Source organism: Malaclemys terrapin, chromosome 3, assembly GCF_027887155.1.
Source record: "Malaclemys terrapin pileata isolate rMalTer1 chromosome 3, rMalTer1.hap1, whole genome shotgun sequence".
In the NCBI taxonomy this organism is placed as follows: Eukaryota; Metazoa; Chordata; order Testudines; family Emydidae; genus Malaclemys; species Malaclemys terrapin.
Genome location: NC_071507.1, coordinates 91300420 through 91318550, shown reverse-complemented (window position 1 = coordinate 91318550; position 18131 = coordinate 91300420). Strand labels below are relative to the sequence as shown.

Here is an 18131-nt window from a genome sequence, read left to right as displayed (position 1 = left end):
ATAATAAATTGTCATTTTCTGTGGGGACCAGCACTAAAAGGTGATGAGAGAGACACTTTGCAAGTAGATTTCATGGATATTTGCTGACAACAGAAGAATAGTTAAGACTCAAGAAACCTGGGTTTCTCTTCAGGCTCTGGAGGGGAGTGTGTTTTAGTAGGAACACTCTTCTGCGTGTTCCACACCCCTGGCTCCTTGTCCCAGTCCCATTCTTCTTGCTTATCCAGTCCCAGTCTCCATTCTTCAGGCTTCTTGTTCAAGGCCTATTTCCCCTGTCTTCCCAGTCTGCTTGTCCTAGTCCCAGTCTCCATGCCCAGACAGTCCCAGTTGCTTTCTCCTGCCCCAACTCCCTCATCCAATCTTTGCCCCCACCCCGTCCCAGCTCCCAATCCCACTCAGCCTCCTACCCAGGCTCCTCATCAAATCTGTTTTCTCCCCACTGCCCATTTCCCTCATCTGAGTCTTTCCCCAGCCACTCCCAGCTGCACCCCATCTGCTTGTCAAATCTGTCTTCCTTTTCCTCTGCCCCTCCTCTGCCTATTGGTTTACAGTCTCAATCTCCCTTATCTCCTAATCTGATTTTAGAGACCACTCCCCCACCCACTGCCAACTGGTTCCTGGTTTTGCCTCCCATGATTTCCACACCATCTCCCAGTCTCTTCCTATCCCCCAGTCAGAGTTTCTCTCCTCCCCGCCAGCCCAGTTTTCCCAGACTCCTTGTCCTAAACTATTACTGTCCTTCTTTCCCTCCCCCCAGTCCAGCTTTTGTCCCCTGTATTCATATCAGACCACTTCCTCCTCCATGGTGCCAGCAGGGGCATCATTGGAAGCACAGGAGACAGGCTCCCTGCTCTGTTCTGGTGTCTGGGCCAGAGCAGCTATTATAGGGTTACTATACGTCCGTATTTTCCCTGACATGTCCTGCTTTTTAGTTGTTAATCACTGTCCGGGAGGATTTTTTAATTATATATAAATGTCTGGAAAATACAGAGGTATGATAACCCTACCTACTGCCCCTCTCCTCTTGGGGTGTCAGCTCGCTGCGGATTCCAACCCCCCCCCCCCCCACGCTGCTGCAACCCCGCGCCTGCAGTGGAATCTCTGCAGACAGCTGCAGGGGACCTGCGGCTGCTTCTCCCTCCTCCGAGCATTCTCTGGCAAAGCCTCAGTCTTCCCTCCCCTCCCCCCCCCCCCCCGACCCGGCCATGCAAGGAGCCCCCCCACCAGCAGTCCATGCAGCCAGGACTGCCTCCCCCGCGGAGCTGCTGCCGGGTCCCAGCGCAGGGGAAAGTTTCTCGGCACATGGTGGCGGCTCCCGGGAGCCCAAGCTCCCCCACCTGGGAAGGGCCCGCATTGCAGCACCTCCCGCAGCTGCCTGGCCTGAGCTGCCGCAGCCTCACCAGGTCCGGCTGGGTGCGGGGTGGAGGCTCCCCTGAGCCCAGGGGCAAGGCCCGGGCCACGCACACAGCACTTCTCTGCTCCAGCCCGGCCAGAGAGGGAGCCTGCAGCTGAGGTGCAGCCTCGCAGGTGGGAGCGCGCTGGGGCTGGGATGCCCAGCTTGGGGGCAGGCCTGGGGCCCAAAGCAACTTCCCGCCCCCTGGCTGCTGCTGCTGCGTGGGGGAAGCGCCCGGCCGGGGGAGCAGGGACTGGAGAGCGGTGGGAGCCCGGGGAGGAAGTGGCTGTTTCGGATGGCTGGGAGGGATGGGGAATGTAGTGAGCTCAGGGGAGGAGGCGCGGCTGGGATTTGGGGAAAGGGGCCAATAGGGCAGAGGGGGGGCAGAGTTGGGACAGGGACTTTGGGTGGGGAAGGGGTTGGAATGGGTGGAGTTGGGGCAGGGCCAGGGGCCCTGTGGAGTGTCCTCCTTTTTCAGTGTACAAATATGGTAACCCTAAGCTATTACAGGTTGTGCCCTGATGGCTGGAGCATGCTCAGTTGTCCTGTGAGGATGGTGCATGCAGAGTCAAGGGAGCACTAGGAGATAGGAGGGGGTTGAACATACTCCTTGAGGACTGAATCTTCAGAGAATTTAGCTGTTAAACTTTTACATATCTAATGGGCAGGTGTGAACTGCAACTTTTCAAAGGCTTCTAGTTTGACCAAATTTGGTTGGATTTTCCTGGGGACAGCAAATGGCTCATTCCTGATACAAAAGACCAAAATGCCTAATTTTAAGTCTCTGCTCCAAAGCATGATCTCTTAAAAGAAAAGGTTGCTAGAATTTTTTAACATGTGCATAACAATGTATTTTTATGTAGGCTCATTCTCAGAAATCGCTAAACCATTTTCACTGAAATTTTCAAAAAGATTCAGCCTGAGACAGAAACCCAGCCTGGAAAATTTCAGCCCAAGTGATTAAAGTTTGGCATACAACTGAAAAACACGGTCTTACAGTATTGGGCAACTTTAATAGGTGATGCTACCAGAATATAATAGAAAAGACAAGAAAACAATTTCACATTCCAAAAAAGAAATCGAAGTTGAAAGCATAAAGTGAACAAAACAAAAATTTATGGTGTATGCACAAAAAGGACAATATAAATAAGGATCCTAATGAACTTAACCAAAACTGCAAGATAAATTACCGGAGTCACTCACTGAGTTCTGTTGGCAGAACTTTGGCTGTGGGCGCTAAGAATTGGAAAGTTTTCTGACAAATAAGGGCATAAATGCATATTTACTGTAACCTCTGCTCTACAAGAGTACCCAGAGCTGGTCGGTGTTTCCTTACAAAGTGGATGGAACTGGCCTGGCCTGGCCAAGAGATGTATTGAATCAGCCTCTGCCAGACCAGATTTTACAGCTCTGTTGACAGAATCACACAGAGAAGGATGGTGATAATGACCCCCTATCGGTCAGATTTCACTCTCTGGTGCAGCTGCCAAGCAGGCTCTGGGGTATGTGCAATTAGCATTACCCCTGCTCTCTCCAGGGTGAACGTGGCCAAAACTGCAAATTAAGCCCCCTCCAGGGTGGTGTAAAATAGCTTTAGCGTAAATGAGAATTGGGTCCTATGGCAAGTGGCCAGCCCAACTATTAATACTATGAATAACACAAGAGAACATGCAATAATAGTATGTTCTTGAGTAAAATAGTAACTGGCAGCTAAGTGACCCCATCAGAAACACCTAACGGATTAAAATTATTGTCCAGACATTATGGTTGCATGTGTCTGGAAAAAATACCCAGTGTGAATGACAGATCACACCTAGTCAGTTTGTTAAATCCAAGCATGCATGGGTTTATGTGCATGTCCCCCTTTTTGATATTAGTTCAAGAATTCTCATCCACCAAGTACTAATGTAAATTGCATCCACATTTGCTGGCAGGAGCTCAAGACCTTCTTAGCCTAAAGAGTTAAGCTTTAATGGGTGAGTTTTTTTTTTTTTAATTTAAACAAAGTTGCAGCACTGCCTTAGCAAATGACAATTGTCGAAATACTGAAGAAAGAATGCACTGTTATGGTTTGGAGCTTTATCTATTAGGATTACATTTAAATGTTTTATTGCTGAACTTTAGCAGGGCATTAATTGGCTGTCATTTCATATAACTGCCCTTCAAGTGTTCAACATGAACTTCTAAAACCAGAACTTAATAGATGACTGAAAGGAAAGCAAATGGTCTTAAATTAAGTGTGTATCTAGTTGGCGCTGATATCCCCATTGTCAAGCTGTCTGGAGTGACTCAGGAGCATGAGTACTAACCAGCCTCAGAGCAGACTGTTACTAACCAGGGCACAAACCCCAAACTGGCAGTACCTTCTATACTCAGATTTCACCAACCAAGTATTAAGTGTGCACTACTCAAGCACCATAACAGCTGTAACATGGAGCTAGGTAGTCCTCTTGGGTACTCCAGTCTATCTTGCCACCCTGGCAAGCCTGCCTTTGTGATAGATGTTCCCTTACACAAAAAAATCACAGCAATATTCAGGTTATTCCCAGTCCCAAAAAAAAGTCACTTACCCCAGGTCAGTTGTACCCTACATCTCTCACAAAAGATGACATTTGTAGCCAGTCCTATAATAAACTAACTAAGGCCTGGTCTACACTGGGGGGGAGGGAGGAGAATCGATCTAAGTTACACAACTTCAGCTATGTGAATAATGTAGCTGAAGTGGACGTACTTAGATCCACTTATGGTGGTGTCTTCACCTTGGTGAGTCGACTGCTGCTGCTCCCCTGTCAACTCCACCTGCGCCTCTCACTGAGCTGGAGTACAGGAGTTGACGGGAGAGTGCTCGGGGTCGATTTATCATGTCTAGTCTAGACACGATAAATCGACCCCCGCTTAATCGATCGTTGCCTGCCAATCCGGCAGGTAGTAAAGACATACTCTAAGGCAGGGGTTCTCAAACTGGGGGTCGGGACCCCTCAGGGGGTCACGAGGTTATTATATAGGGGGTCATGAGCTGTCAGCCTCCACCCCAAACCCCGCTTTGCCTCCAGCATTTATAATGGTGTTAAATATAAAAAAAAGTTTTTAATTTATAAGGGCGGGTCGCACTCAGAGGCTTGCTATGTGAAAGGGGTCACCAGTACAATAGTTTGAGAACCACAGCCTTAAGGTTTATTAACTAAGAAAAGAAATTAGCTATTTACAAGATTAAAGTAAGTAAATATACACACACAAGAGTTACCCTAATGATCCAAAAGGGTAACAGAAGATGCTGTAATATGTAGGCTTGTATGTCCTTTGGGGCTAAACCAGGCCAAGTCCTGGGGAGCTCTTGTTTATGCTTAGTAATCTTCACCCCTCAGAATTCAAGCAGCATAGAGATAGTTCCTTCCTTCAGGGATATTTTACTCCTGGGGGAATTCTGCACCAAAACATTAAAAATTCTGCACACTATTTTAAAATTCTGCAAAGTTTATTTGTCAAACTAACACTACATAATCATGCCAGTTTCAATTTGGTAATTTATTTCAAAATACCTGTAACAATAAAGACACACTCTCTCCCCCTTCTCCTGGTAGAGAGAGAGAGTTAAAGAAACCCCTATGACAACCCACAACCCCTCCCCCTGAGTCCAGCCATGGGGCCCCTCTCCCAGCCAATATACCTGAATCCCCTGACACCCAGCCTTCTCCTCCCAGAACCCAGCCGTGGCCCCTCCAGCCCAGACACCAGCCCCCTCCCTCCCAGAACCCAGCCGACCCCCCAGAGCCCAGCTGTGCCCTCTCCCTCCCTCCCAGAACCCAGCTGTAGGGCCCCCTCAGTGCAGACACACTTGCCCTCCCCAGCCAAGAGCCCAGCTGTGCCCCCCACAGCCCAGACACCCTGTCCTCCTACCGCCCAGGGATGCAGAAGAGGAAACAGCCTGCTTCTGAGTCCTGTGCTTGTGTGGAGTTTCCTGCGCACCACTGTCTCCTTCCCTCAGGGCATGTTGGGAATTGCAGCTGCCAGGAACCCTCCTGCTCCTCCCCGCAGTGTCTTCTATGTGTAAGCTGGGCTCTGCTGGGTCCAGAAGCCCCTAATGGCGGCCAGCAGCACTGCAGCCAATTTCTGTGAGAGAAAGGAAATTATGCTTAAAAAACATTAATTTCTGCAAAATTCTGCATTGCACACCCCCAGGAGTAATATTTACTCTCTTCCCTCAAAATTCAAACTGATGGGATGAGTCCACCTACACCTCTCTTCACGGGTGTGTGTAGGGGGAGGCAATCAACAAAGTCTTTATTCTTTGAGGTTTCACAATGGCTGATTTGGTTTCAGTGGGCCTTCTTGGTGGGCAGGACCAACACCTTCTGTGTCTCTATTGCCGTTTGATGACTTACACAATTACAGAGCATTACAATGCAAACGCCTAATATAACCTTATAACATCTGTACCGCATTTATAAGATTATGAAATGATTGTAGGATGCTGCATGTATTAAAGTATAAACACTAAACATATTCTTAAATCTAATACATATTTTAGCACTAACACACCGATGAGCAAGACTGGTTTCTGGCTATGCATTTGTCATTTTTCAGTGAGGCCTAGGGGCGTTGGCATGAGCTGGCACCTGCTCTGCCAGCGTGTCACCCATCAAAATGAAAGTTCTCTCCAATTTAAATTTTTAAAAAATAAGTGTGTGCAAATCATTGCAAGTGATAGTCAGTGTCTCAAAGTACATCTGAGGCCAAAGCATAGATCCAAATTCCTGTAAACAGGAAGTGGTAGGAGTCTAATCTCCCCACAAATCAACAATGAGGGATAGTATGTTGGGATAGTGTATGTGGAATAAGTTTGATTTTAGCCCATACAAAGGACTTAAGAAGAAAACACTAGCACCACAGTATAGGGTTGGATTTTAGGGGATTTCCAGAAAAGTTCTTTCCTGGTTGTCTGTGTGTGTTTTTCCTTTCCAGTGTAGAAGGCAAATAACATGCCAACAACATGGGAAAGTAGAAGAAAGGAAATATTACTACTTTACTTTGGTTCCCAGTAGCTGTATAACTTTAAGTAGCTGAAAGAGAGTTATATTATGCTTATTCTCCACTAGCCTTTTTCCCTTAGTCTCAGACTCCTAGACCTACTTCAGAGTTGCATATTGGTAAGTGGTTTCAAAATGATGCAATTTACATTTTGAGGAGCCAGAAGATGATGTGGCTTAAAGTATAAGTAACCTTACTCTAATTTACACGTTCTTAACTCCCTTTTCTTGTTGCTCTCTGTCCACTTCTTTCAGTCCCTCAGTGTGTTACTGGTAGTATTGGTGGATGAAACCTTGAGTGGGTTTTATTTGGCGTAACATACATGTTGGGGGAGTGTCTTGAGAAGTTGTAAGTTTTGAATTGAGACTCCTATGCTCAGATGCCCCTCTGAATTTGTACCAGAATATTTGTGGTTAAAGCCACTTAGAGTCTAAAAAAATAATTTTACTTATAAAAAAATCATGAGAGAGGAATTGAACAGCTTAAAGGATTGGTAATGGAATATGAAACCTTTTGCCCCTGGGTGAGCAGAAATGGTTGTTGCTATTAGGTGGATCTTCAGTCTAATGAATTGTTTGTCTCACTGCAATTGCTACTGGACAAGTCACAAAAAGCATCACATCAATTTGCGCAAATTGGCAACTATGGGGTCTCTGCAGAAAAGCACCGAATGGGCCTTAAGAATTACTGAACCTCTTGCCACTGAAGTGTTCCTCGAGGTCAGGGCTGAGGCACATCGGTACAATAGTGTAGGAACCTTGCACTGGCACTGCCCATATTATATGTGTTCCCTCAATAACTAGAGGTATGGGGAGTCCAAAGCTGTCAATCCAATATCTTTCATGAACACTAAATATACAGAATCATTAATTGGGGTAGGAAAGCACTGCATCTACTAATACTGTTTTCCTGAGTTGAACATTTAATATTTGAGGAATGAATCAACTGAAATTTTCTTGGCAGAGAGCACTAAGATGAGCATGAAAGCTATGTAATTTAAATATGTAAAGTAGTCATGCTATTCATGTGTTCTGTTTTTGTTCCAGATTGCACAAAAGCTGAGGCAGGCACTTGGCCGCTTTCCGGTGATGTAGAAATAAACTGGGATGGCTAATGAAGAACAACTCCAAAGTGCTTTTCTGATTTGGGGGCAATGCGACTAAAAAGTTTGTCTTTGTCATCCAAGAAACCAAAAAACACCACACCAAAAGGAAAAAAATCTGAATTGCAAAAAAGTTAAAATAATTTAAGATGTTTACTTTTATCCATCTTAGTCTTTGCCATCCAAAAAAACCAAACAAACAAAATCTGAATTGCAAAAAGAGTGACAATAATTTGATGTTTACTTCTTCAGCCTAAATGCACCAGTTGTTTAGGTCTATATTTATCTTGAACACTCTCCCTCCATAGCTATCTTTTAAACAAAAGCTGTCTCTTGCTGGAAAGTGCTTTCAATTGTAGGGATTGAAATTGTCAAACTATTCTGTGTTGCCATGGATTACAAACCGATTCATGGTTTGTCATAAATTCTTCCAGTTTGCTCTTAACTAGTGTCAGATGACGAGGTATTTTTTCATTTTAAAAAAGTGAATACGCCAGAAAAAGATGTTTTTTATATTTTTTATTTTCCTTATATACCATTCAGCCTTTTGTTGGGATTCTTTTCAGCAGTTATATAAAGTTTGTGTATGTTTCAGTTGCACACAAGATAAACTCTTAATTGTTTTGTTTGGTGTTGCTCTATATGGTTGTGCTTTCCAACATGTACTTCCAGCACACAGTCTCCATAACATGCTGGCTGGTAAATTGTTCACTTTTTTCCATAATTACTTAATATTCCATTCTTGTGGAACAAAGCCTTAGAGCTCGTATGTGTGTTGGGCTCTCCCTCCCTTCCTGGCCATGCACTGTGCAAAGAAGAGACATTAACCAAGGAAAGAGCCATTCCAGGAAACTGGAAAAATATTCTTTCACACCAGCAGTCTGACCACATTAAATATTATGCAGCAATGGGCTACCTCTAATAGGGTACTCAGTGCTGTGTCCTGGCCGTCATTCTCCCCTTTGCCCTACAGAAGTCAGAGTATCCGCAGAGATTACACTTCCAGTCACTTTTGACCCCAAGTGACAGGAGTCCCCAGATTACTACCCAACTCAGGTTTTCACATAGTAGCATAACATGCTACTAGCTCCCATTCAGATTAAAAAAAAAAAAAAAGACACTAAAAAAGAAAGGGAAAAAAAAAAATTTGAGTGCAAACTGAAGCGTGACCTCTGAGATGTTGAATAAAATCCAGGATGTATGGCAAGTAAGTTATTAAAAAATAATATTGTAGTTGTAAATGAAGTATGGTGTTCACAGCACATGAAAGGCACAGTTATTGTCTTTACTAGCAAAGTGCCACTAAACAACTAGACTTTAGGCAAACTTATATATAGTTACCATCCAGTATTTCACTTAATGCCACAAGCAAGCCAGGATGCCAAACTGCAGCTTTTGCTAAAATCTTCCCTCAAATATAAACAACTTAAGGAATAATTTATTTTACCCACAAAGCCATGTTAAGTGACGGGTACATTCTGTTGGTTCTATTGTTGCCTTACTCTGTTGTGTATTGCTGTTATTTTTGTGAAATATTTTTACAATAAAAAAAATCTGGATCTGCCTGAATAACATGAAACAAACAAAAAATCACTAAGCCTGAGTCCAGATGCTCCTTAGTGGCACCGGTTTTGTTCATATTTTATAAATACTTTTTGTTTTCCCTCAATTTAGTTTTCTTCCAAATTCCATAGAGCAGTGTTTGATACAGCCATTTAAATATATGTACAAATTGTAAAGAATGTGTATAAATGTTTTACACCAAATGTAAGATCTTTCCTGCATGTAGAAGCAACTTATAAAATAAATTGTTACGATGTACAGTAAATTCTGAAAGCACCTTTTCAAAGCAACATTTTTTCAGCCTTTGAATATTCACTTTGCTGTGAGGAAAGTTCTTTGTAACTGGGTCTTAGCTGGGAGGATTTCTTTTTACCAAGCTTTGAGCTGACCCTGATGGACTAAGTTGCAGGTTTTGAATCTTTTACTGGACATGGTTTGGGAATCTCTGCATAAGGTGTGCATTTCCAGTGTGGGGAAGCTGTGTTTGTAGCACCTATGTCAGACATATAAAACTATTTAAAACAAGCAAAGCTGTTTCAGTTTTAGAAAATAATAAATTCTTTAGACTAATATATATTTATGTATACCCGTAAGACTGTTTTCTTAAGATCATACAGCTTCTTAACTTGAAGATGTAGTGTGAGGTGCAAATGTGTCCTACATTGCTTTGCTTCATCAGATTATGGAACCTGGCCAGCAGAGGAAAGAAAAAGCATCCTTACTACTTACATAAAGAATGTAGGAGAGAAGGCAAATACCATACTGCTCAATTCTGCTGCCTGTGAGTTAAAAAAAAAATCAAGAAGTATCTTGATATTGCTAGAGGAAGGTGGGTCCATGAGAAGAAAGTGGTCTATGGCGTGAAAATGTTGGCAGGTTCTTGGCTTAATTAAAGGGGAAGTGAGGAGATCATTCAGTTAGTGGCAGGGATTTGGAGAGCACAGCAGTGCAAGATTTTCCTAGCTGTAATACTAACACTCACCACTCCCACCTAGCAATAAAATGTGAGAAGAGTACATTGCTGTGCAATCATTGCACATGTTATGTAGTAGGATGAGGCTGAATGATACCCACAAAAGTTCAAAAATGCATTTCTTGGCATATTATGTTTGTTTTCCTATATTTAATAAATGTCCTATCAAACACTGACAGCTCCATGTGTGTCAAATTTTGAAGCCACTTCCTAAAACATTTAGCCTCTTTTAGGAGTTAGCATTTGTTAACCAACCTGGCATTAAATCTATCCCGTGCAGTGATAGAGGGACTACTCATTCTCCAATTACGATTATAGCAAAAACATGAACATAAATGCACAAATGGTTCCTTGGAGAACAATAGCTGTATAATTTCTTTGTCTGCAATGACACGACAATTCTAAAGGAAAAAATACTATTGATTCTTCCCTACCTGTCATAGAGCAACTCATTACTTTGAAGTCATAAGTAACCTATTAACAGTTTTAAGGTAAATAAGGACTGAGCAAGGATCACCTCTTCCACCATTGAAATACAGTAATCTAGGAAGTAGAACATGCCAGCTGTTTAACAGTGCACAACAGCTGCATACAGGGAGTGAAGAATTTCACCATAAGCAAGTGAAACTGCAGGGGCTTACAGTCCTAGACACCTTTTAAAATTATTCTTGTCCCCCAGGGTTTTTCAGGGTAGACTCCACTGAGCCATGCTGACTGTTCGAGAGAGAAAAGGAAAAACTTTCATGCTGCACAATGGCAAATGAAAGGGGCTAGGACTCTAGATTGGCAGAGCCTACCATAGTTACCAGAAGAGGAATATGGCTAGGACATCCAAAGGACCTTGGCTGCAAGTGCTATTCTTTGGTGAGGTGTAATACAGAGAACCCACGGGCCTGGTTCAGCACTGACTCAGGCAAAGGTGTGCACTGCTGAATCATCACAAGCACCAAAGAATTCTCTCCTGCGAGCACTGACCTCATCTGACCATCACTGGGCAAGACCTGATGGAATCACTTACTTTGCCCTGTTTCCATGTCTAGATGTACAAACCAAAAGAGATGGAAATGAACTACTTCCACAATAAATAAGGTGTTCTTATTTAGCAGGAGATAAACTTTAGCCAGGAAGACAGTTATTGCTATTTCCTTTCTAGAGGCTGATTATAAACATACTCTTAGCTCTGGCAGAGAAATGAGCATGACTATTTATGCAGGCCTTCCAAAATGTAAACAAATCCCCAATTGGGTAAGCTACACAGTCACAATCACAGGAGAGTATCAGAGGGGTAGCTGCGTTAGTCTGGATCTGTAAAAAGCAACAGAGGCCTGTGGCACCTTTAAGACTAACATGTATTGGAGCATAAGCTTTTGTGCATGCATCCGACGAAGTGGGCATTCACCCACGAAAGCTTATGTTCTAATACATCTGTTAGTCTCTCCTGTGATTAGCAACAGAGAATACTGTGGCACCTTTAAGACTATCTTGCCATCTGCACGATCAAGGAGCTGCTGTACTTGAAAATAAATGTCCAATACAAATCTAAAAGCTTTAGCTCTAATTCTATACTGGTGTAAATCAGGAGAAAAGCACTTTTTAGTTCCAGGTGACTGGCTGGCCATCCAAGTTCCTGCCTGACTTATTTATGCTGCTGGGGTTTATGTTGTAATATGGAGTGTTAGAGTGCCATAGCTGTGAGAGATGAGGTGTTGTGGTTTTTTTTACAATTTGTGAATAAAGAAAGGACTGGGATTGTGAAAGAAACATGCTGCCAGTCTGTGAAAACATGGCAGGCCTTGCAGAGAGCAATCCAGAACTGGAGTTAGATCAGACTTTTCAATCTGCAAGTGATTTGACCCTAAAGCACTCAGTGCTGCCTCTGCTGCACTTACTCACACACAGTAGCATACTACTATGCAAGGAAGTGTCAGTGGTGCTACTTGTAGCATTAGGCGCTACTCAGTACAAGGAAGGGTGGCACAGTTGATGGGTGACTTCTGTATTGTCTGTAAAATGACGTCCAATGCTTGTCCTCTGCCTGTTAGCCTTGCACCAAGAGACTGGCAATTTCTTTTAGCTAACTCTCTTCCCCCGCCCCCAGCTTTTATTTATCTGGCGGTATGGGGTGGGGGGAGATGCTAAACTCCCACCATTGTCTATTATCTTTGTCCACCTAAGCCATTTTAATGCATCTCTCACACTGCTCTCTAGGAAATATGAGCACTATATTTTAAAACCAGCTGTATTTTTCCTGTTCTCTTCTCTGGCCTCTTTCTAGATTTACACTCTTATCTCTTCTTCACCTCCCTCTGTTCTAGTCTCCCTTGGCTCATCATCCCATCCCCCATGGTCTTCCTACCCCCCCTTTGTTTCCTTCTCATGTTCTGGGAGTGATGCCAATACTGCTTTGAAATAGTCTATGATCCCAGTTTTACCTCTACCTCCTGCAGAGCACCAATTGGGGGAGTGAAAGGTACCAAATAGTATTGGACTACGAGACACCATTTCTCAAATGAGCACTACAGCAGCTCAATGTAGTGAAGCTCTAGGAATTGAGAGTCCCCTGAGATTGCATGGAAACCTTCTGAAGAATGCAGAGGAAACGTTGAAAGCTAAAACACTGGATTCTTCTAGTGTAGGGGTGGCCAACCTGTTGCTCCGAAGCCATATGCGGCACCTTTGTATAGGCACCGACTCTGGGCCTGGAGCTACAGGCTCCAACTTTCCAATGTGCTGAGGGTGCTCACTGTTCAGCCACAGGCCCTGCCCCCTTCCCACCCCCTCCCCTGAGCCTGCAGGGTCCTTGCTTCTCCCCCCAGAGTCTCCTGCATGCCACGAAACAGCTGATCGGGAGGGAGCGGGAGGCACTGATCAGCAGGGCTGCTAGTGGGTAGGAGGCACTGGGAGCAGGATGGGGGAGTTGATGGGGGGCTGCTGACATAGTACTGTGGCTCTTTGGCAATGTACATTGTTAAATTCTGGCTCCTTCTCAGGCTCAGGTTGGCCACCCCATATTTTTAAATGGGAGTCTTGATGTCAACAGGCACTACAGGGTGCTCAGACTTCATGACAGAAGTCACTTATTTAGGCCCCTAAATATAGAATTAGAAACAACTTTAGGCTCCCATTTTTTGTCTTGGACTTTTTCCCTGAACACAGTGAAACCAGTCTTGAGAGCTCACTTAAGAGATTGACACACATCTGTTGCTTCATTGGGGTGGCCCTTTATCAAAGTGGAGTAGGACTTTCTAAGTTCTGGCTGAACCACAAGTTACAGGGAATCAACAGGTAAAATGCTCTGACCTGTGTTTTGCAGGAGATTAGACTAGATGATCAAAATGGCCCCTGTTGGCTTTAAAAATCTATAAATCCATTAACTGTTCTCATCATGCTTGGGGCTGCTGCTTAAGCTAAAGGTTGCTCAATAAGGGCTGTCTTTTGTACTGGTTTCTCTGTAATTAGTGAACATGTCATTTTATTGTAAAATCTTGCCCATATTAAATGGATTATAGTAACTCTAAATAAGGACAGGGAATATGCTGTAAATTAACTATCCTGAAACTGCTTCTGAAGACAGGATTTATCAGCCTCACCTTTCCACATGGAACTGATTTACCCTAGTTTTTGGGCCCTTCCAAGTGAATTATAATAAATCACCAGACCAGATGGTATTTGTTCCAAAGTTCTGAAAGGGCTAAAGGAAGAAGGCACTGAGCTCCTACCAAAGATGTGTGCAATTTATTATTTAACACAGCTATGTTACAGGAAGAGAGGAGGGTCACCATCATTGCATCCATCTTTTTAAAAGACATGGAAGGTGACCATAGGAATTACAGATGCGTAAATTGTTCCCCTTCCCCACCCAGGACCAGGATCAATCCTTGTGAGACTCCTTAAAAGACAAAGTACCTAAATGTGTACAATATGTTCATACTAATATGGATTGTACATGGGTCAGTCATGCCTCTCATCATTCTGAATTTTTTTTATAATCTTTTTCAAAGAAGAGAAAATTTGTTTACACTTTCCATGGGTTTTAAGCAGACAGGATCTTAAGCCTACCAGGAACAGTTCACCAGCTGCTTAAAGCATTTGCTCATGGCTGTGATAGCTCCTGTGCCCACCAAAGTCTCAGCCCATCTCCTGCCTTTCCTCACTTCAGGTAACCCGAATCTGAACCTGGGCTCCAACTCTTAGCACCAGCTGTGACCCTTGGTTCTGGCATCTAGGGCTACCGACTTCTGTTCAGACCACTAGCCATGACTCCTGCTCCTACCAGTAGGCACGAATGTCCATATCCCAGTCATGAAGCAGAGTTGTGTCAGGTTAGAGTTACAGCATACAACAGTGAAGAGATTCTGGGCAACGCTGGGGCCACAAGAGCATTCCTCGGAGGCTGCCATAACAGACATGCTTCCAGAGCTATGTGATTTATGCTGGGGACCCCAGCACAGTCCAGGATCAGGAGGACACAAAGGTAGCTTAAAGCCACCTTAGGACCCTGCACCCATTGCCCATGGCTGCCTCTTAAGGTATGTCTACACAGCTGCTAGGAACAAGGATCGCAGCCTGGGCTGACAGACACTAGCATGTGAAAAATCACAATGTGAATATTCTGGCATGGCCTGGAGCTCAGAGCGGGGGCTTCAAGCACATGCTCTAACATCACAGCAAGGTCTACACAGCTCTTTTTACAGGACTGATCTCATGTTTTCTTCAATCAAATTCTAAATTCTTTACACCCTTCAAGGGAAAAACAGACACATCCCTCCAGGCACCTACCCACGGGGACTCAACTTTTTTATTTTGTTACAAGCAGCAGCATCAACAGCCATAGGGCAGAATCATGCAGGCCTTTCTATCTCCTACCTAGGATAGTCCTGGCAGAACCATACTGGTACGACGACACGTGTACTATAGAAACAATATAGTGAAACCTTCTGAATTCAGGTGTGGGACTAGAATGAATTTCTGGATCTAGAAACATCCTTATCTTCCAAAACGGGAACCCTGAAAATTTGTGTTACTTGTAGCTACATGAAGGGTTTTGAAAATATTGGCAACTATTTTAACGGGAAGATTTTGGGACACTTTAGTGAAACAGAAAAACCCATCTGTAATACAATAAAACAGCCAAATACTAAACTTGGCTAGTGAGCAGAATGAAAAGCATATCTACACTTAATCACACCAGGTGCAGTGTGAGTAATTGGTGTTATCAGAAATAGTCTAACAAGCCAAACTGGTTGTTCAAATATAATATAAAAATATAGTATTTCCTCTGTCGCCAGCCTCTCTTCTGTTCTCATCCACTCCTCCCCACCCTTCTTCTGCACTCAGGATAACTGGATAGCTCTTTAAAATAAGCAGTGTTGACATAGTTAACATTGGTTTTTATAACTTTGCAGTTTTAACTTGCTCTTGTTCATTTATGTCAAATTCACGCAAGACCACCTGCCTCTGATTTCGCCATATATATCTCCCTATAGATTCAATTAATTTAAATGGCTATAATGTAATTTGACCCTTTTCATTTATATGGCTAGTTCAGTCTACATCATTCTGATTTACGGGCCAAGTCCTGCAGTGATAAATGGGCCTACAAATTTACCCTAATTGTGAGCTCAACTGTAAAAGAGTATGTGAAAGCTCATAAGATGTCAGAGTAACCCATAACAACAAATGTTGATGGGAAAAGGTACAAAATGGAGGCAGACTGAACTAGTCCAAACAAAAAGGCCTACTGATATAACTCAAGGACTGTTAATAGGGTTACCATATTTCAGCAAGCAAAAAAGAGGACAGGAAGAGCCCCGCCCCCGTCCTACCCTAGCCCCGCCCCTGCCCCTCCCACTTCCCACCCCCCTCAGAACTCCCAACCCTCCCCCGTTCCTTGTCCCCTGACTGTCCCCTCCTGGGACCCCTGCCCCTAACTGCCCCCCAGGACTCCACCCCCTACCTAAGCCTCCCTGCCTCTTGTCCCCTGACTGCCCCCTCCTGAGACCCTCCCCCCATCCTAACTGGCCCCCTAGGAGCCTACCCCTACCTGTACCCTGATTGCCCCAATCCTTATCCACACTCCCACCCCCAAACAGACCCCTGGGACTCCCACGCCCCATCCAACCACTCCCCACCCCCTGACAGCCCCCCCCCAGAACTCCCAACCCATCTAAACCCCTCTGCTCCCTGTCCCCTGACTACTCCGATCCCTCTCCCCACCCCTGCCCCCTGACAGCTCCCCCCAGAACTCCCAAACACTCCCCCGCTCCTTGTCCCCTGACTGCCCCCTCCTGGGACCCCTGCTCCTAACTGCCCTCCAGAACCCCACCCCCTACCTAAGCCTCCCTGTTCCTTGTCCCTTAACTGCCCCCTCCTAAGACCCCCCCAAACTGCCCCCCAGGACCCTACCCCCTACCTGTATCCTGACTGCCCAAAACCTTCTCCACCCCCCCAAAAAGCCCCCCCCCGAACTCCCCCCTCCCGTCTCTTGCCTGCCCCCTCCAAAATCTCCCTGCCCCTTCTCCTGCCCCCTGGCCCCCTTACCCTGCCACTCAGAACATGGTGTTGGGCTCTGTGCGGAGCAGGACACGTGGCTGTGCTCCCCAGCGCAACACACAACCCGGTCCCTGCCCCTGCACAGTGCTGCCGGAGTGGGGCGCTGGGCTGCAGGGGAGGAGGAGCTGCCGAGGCCCGATGCAAACGGCCCGGCCGGCCGGCTCAGAATGCAGGGAGGGAGGGGGGAGGGAGGGGGGAGGGAGGAGGAGCTCTACAGCTGCGCCGGAGTCCAGCCTGGCAAGCTGCAGGGGGAAGGGCTCTGGCTGCCAGAGCCCCATGTGAGCGGCTGACTTTCCTGCAGCCCTCCCAGCCGCTCGCTCACTCTGCTCTGCATGGGGGGAGGGAAAATCCCGGACATTTTTAGTGATTTACAAATTCCCCCCCGGACGCTATTTTTAACACAAAAGGAGGACATGTCCAGGTAAATCCGGACGAATGGTAACCCTACTGTTAAGATCATGCCTGGGAAACAAGAAAAGTGTGGAATCAAATCAGTGAGCCAAAATTTGTATGTGGGAAACTAGATCTAACTGGTAAACACATGAATGATGGGATGGGATATTCTATCCACCATTCCCTTGGTGGGTCCTTAAAGAAAGAGACTTTGGGGAGAAAAATTGGTTACTGGAGCAAGTTTCACCATTGTGGTTGCCACCCCAATGGGACCCCAGACCTTCTGCATCCTAATCCTGAGAGATGTCCTAACCAGAGACAGGAACCCAGATAGAATATCACCACCTCTGCTGGCTCCAGCTGAATCCCAACCACAACCTGAGATGAAATGGGATCAGACTTCAAACAAAACAAAATAAGCAACAAGAACAGCTCCAGGTCTAAGTTCCCCCTAAGCTGCCTGGCCGTGCAGCAGGCTGTCAAGGGCTGCACAGTCAGGGAGTGGCACCTTTCCCCCAGCCCGCTGTGGTGAGAGAGGGCTGGGGGGAGTCCTCTCCGCCTGCTGCAGCGCCAGGGCAGCCTGTACCCCAAACCCTTCATCCCTGGCTCCACCCCAGAGCCCTCCCCCCCAGCCGGAACCCTCCCCCCAACCCTCTGCCCTAGCCTAGAGCCTCCTCACGTACCCCAAACCCTCATCTCCAGCCCCACCCCAGAACCTGCACCCACAGCGAGAGCTCTCACCCCCACTCCACCCCAACCTTCTGCCCCAGCCCTGATCACCCCCCACCCCCACCACACATCACCTCCATATTGGTGCACATAGCAAAATTCATTCTGCACATGGACGTAAAAAATTAGAGGGAACATTGTGGAGTCCAGGCCATTTCAAGTAACCCACCCGCCCCGCAAAAGGAAACTTAGATGGTATCAAAGATGGAAGTTACTAAGACTGTCAAAGAAGGGGTTTCCTCCCCTCTAAAAACTCTCCAGCTCGAGGGAAAGGGAACAAAAGCCTTATTCAATACATTTTAAATGCTGTACCTGATTTTCCTTTTCTTTATCTTTAATAAAAAGTTTAAAGGATTTTTACGGTGTTTGCCCCATGTATTAAGAAGGCTGAGGTCTCT

At 45.4% G+C, this 18131-nt stretch overlaps 1 protein-coding gene and 1 long non-coding RNA gene across 3 annotated transcripts in view; one reads left to right on the top strand and one right to left on the bottom strand.

Annotated features, from left to right (window-relative positions):
• The window catches only part of SNX9 (sorting nexin 9), a 111752-nt gene extending 101517 nt beyond the window's left edge, over positions 1–10235 (top strand). For both annotated transcript variants that reach the window (XM_054023756.1, XM_054023757.1), the window contains one exon: positions 7468–10235. In XM_054023756.1, coding sequence (XP_053879731.1) covers positions 7468–7515 — 48 coding nt within the window. In that variant the 3' untranslated portion in view covers positions 7516–10235. The remainder of the gene's footprint in view (positions 1–7467) is intronic.
• LOC128834727 (uncharacterized) lies at positions 1870–16758 on the bottom strand. Its single transcript, XR_008444476.1, has 3 exons — positions 16600–16758; positions 5291–5503; positions 1870–4817 (listed from the first exon to the last, which is right to left on the bottom strand). It is a non-coding gene; the product is annotated as an uncharacterized LOC128834727 (long non-coding RNA).
• Positions 16759–18131: the final 1373 nt, after the last annotated feature.